Source organism: Rosa chinensis, chromosome 6 (genome assembly GCF_002994745.2).
Source record: "Rosa chinensis cultivar Old Blush chromosome 6, RchiOBHm-V2, whole genome shotgun sequence".
Taxonomy (NCBI): domain Eukaryota; kingdom Viridiplantae; phylum Streptophyta; class Magnoliopsida; order Rosales; family Rosaceae; genus Rosa; species Rosa chinensis.
The window spans coordinates 41133260-41135803 of NC_037093.1; the positions used below are offsets into that span (position 1 = coordinate 41133260).

General features: G+C 39.1%; 1 protein-coding gene across 1 annotated transcript; it reads left to right on the top strand.

The window, feature by feature from the left end:
- Window positions 1-282: 282 nt before the first annotated feature.
- LOC112171343 lies at window positions 283-2208 on the top strand. Its single transcript, XM_024308540.2, has 2 exons — window positions 283-1508; window positions 1599-2208. The coding sequence occupies exons 1-2, from the start codon at window positions 283-285 to the stop codon at window positions 2206-2208; spliced, it is 1836 nt and encodes a 611-aa protein (XP_024164308.1).
- The last annotated feature ends 336 nt before the right edge of the window (window positions 2209-2544 follow it).

Sequence of the window (2544 nt, forward strand, 5' to 3'; positions counted from 1 at the left end):
GTGAAGAAGATTGACAAAATGGCAGGTGGTGGAAGTTGGAGGTGGCGGTGCAGTTTTTGCAAAATGCACTACAACGGGTCTTATACTAGAGTTCGTGATCATTTGTTGAAAAAAGGAACAGCGGGGATAGCAGTTTGTAACAAGGTTATTCCTCATGCATTTACTCAAATGTCCAAGTTGGTGAGAGAATGCAAGGAGAGACTAATGAATGCAGCTCCTAGACAAGTTCCTCTACCATCATCAGGATAGCAAGGGGGGAGTTCCGGCACAAGTAGCTATAGGATGAGTTATCAAGCCTATACACAAGCACAAACAGCAAGTGATGGTGGAAAGAAGAGGAAAACAGCTGCTGGTTCAGTTGAAAAGGCCTTCCAAAACTCAGCTAGGGAGCAATGCGATAGTGAGGTTGCAAGGATGTACTACACCGGTGGCTTATCTTTCAACTTAGCTAGAAATCCACACTATCGGAACTCCTACATTCGTGCTTCTACCCTTCCAGGCTACATTCCACCAGGCTACAATGCTCTAAGGACCACACTTCTTGCAAAAGAAAGGAAAAACATTGAGCATCATTTAGAGCCAATCAAGATTACATGGAAAGACAAAGGTGTGAGTCTTTGTAGTGATGGTTGGTCTGATGCACAAAGAAGACCACTGATTAATGTGATAGCCACTTGTGAGAGTGGTCCGATGATGTTGAGGGCTATAAACTGTGAGGGGGAATTCAAGGATCATGCATTGATTGCAGACTTGATTATAGATTCCATCAAGGAAGTGGGTTGGGAAAATGTTGTGCAAGTGATTACCGACAATGCTCCTATTTGTTCTAAGGCCGGTGCCTTGATAGCAAGTAAGTATCCTACTATTTTTTGGACACCATGTGTAGTGCATACTTTGAATCTTGCTGTCAAGAATATTTGCACACCTTCATTAGTTGCAAGCAATGCGGATGTGTTTGATGCATGTTGTTGGATACAGCCAGTTTATGAGGATGTTATGTTTATCAAGAACTTCATTATGAATCATGGAATGAGATTAGTGATGTTTAATGACCATTGCAATTTGAAGTTGCTTTCGGTTGCTCCCACAAGGTTTGCATCTACGTTAATCATGCTAAAGAGGTTTAGGCAAATCAGAAATGGTTTGCAACAGATGGTCATCAGTCCAAAGTGGGATGATTACAAAGAAGATGATGTTAGGAAGGCTGCTTCTGTGAAAGAGAAATTATTAGATGAGTTGCTATGGGATGACATTGATTACATCATTTCTTTTACTGAGCCTATCTATGAGATGATCAGGAGAGCAGACACTGATAGGCCTTCTCTTCATTTGGTGTATGAATGGTGGGATAGTATGATTGAGCAAGTAAAGAAAGCTATCTATAGGAAAGAAAGGAAGCAACCTCATGAAGAGTCTCCATTTTGGGATGCGGTGTATAAGGTTCTAATGGCTCGTTGGTCCAAGAGCAATACTTCTCTCAATTGCTTGGCACATTCATTGAATCCGAAGTAAGTATAACATTTGTTTCTCTTTTGCTTCTTTGTTTAATCTTTCATAAATTATAATGTGAATTAAATATATTCTTATTTTATATCTAGGTATTATAGTTCGGAATGGCTTAGTGAAGATACTAATCGTGTTGCTCCCCACAAAGATTTAGAGATTACAAGGGAGAGGAAAAATTGTATCCTTAGATACTTTGCCAATGAAGATGATCGAAGGAAAGTTAACATAGAATTTGCCAATTTTTCTATGTGCATGCAAGAGTTTGGAAGTGGAGATTCTATGAAGGATAGGTTTATTATGGAGCCTATAACATGGTGGGCTGTCCATGGAGCTTCGGCACCATCTCTCCAAGCCATAGCCTTCAAGGTTCTAGGTCAACCTTGTTCTTCTTCATGTTGTGAAAGAAATTGGAGTACTTACAATTTCATTCACTCTGTGAGGAGGAACAAGATAACACCACAAAGAGCGGAAGATTTGGTGTTTGTGCATACCAATCTTCGCCTTTTAGCTAGAAGAAGCCCAAGTTACAATGAGAGTGCAACTCAAATGTGGGATGTTGGAGGTGATGAGTTTGATTCTTTGGAAGAGACTAATGTTGGAAGGCTTGAGATTGCTAACCTTTCACTTGATGAACCACAATTAGAGGGGGTTTTGTTTGAAGATGAAGACCTTGAGGATGTTGTCCAAGTTGATGGTTGTTGACTTGTTATTAGTTAACCTTTTACTTGAACATTTGGATTGATAATGCTTGATTGTCATAAACTAGTACTTTGTTTATGTTTCATTTTTTTTTCTAATTTTATATATATATATATATATATATATTTAATTGTCGTTTGCTTCACGTTTCTGTTTCCTATTACATTTAAGATTTGTCGTTTCCACGTTTCCGATCGTATCGTATCCGGAAACTCGTACCCGTTTCGGTGCTTCTTAGGGTGTAACAGATGCAAGGTGAAATGACTGAAGCTGCAGATACAATACTCAAAATACAATAAAGTAATGCATGTCAAATAGCAACAATGCACATCTGATTAT

Excerpts from the sequence above, each read along its gene's own strand:
- LOC112171343 (XM_024308540.2), top strand. The coding sequence starts at position 283 with ATGAGTTATCAAGCCTATACACAAGCACAAACAGCAAGTGATGGTGGA. Across the intron at positions 1,509-1,598 it reads GCACATTCATTGAATCCGAA|GTATTATAGTTCGGAATGGC; the intron begins GTAAGTATAACA and ends TTTTATATCTAG.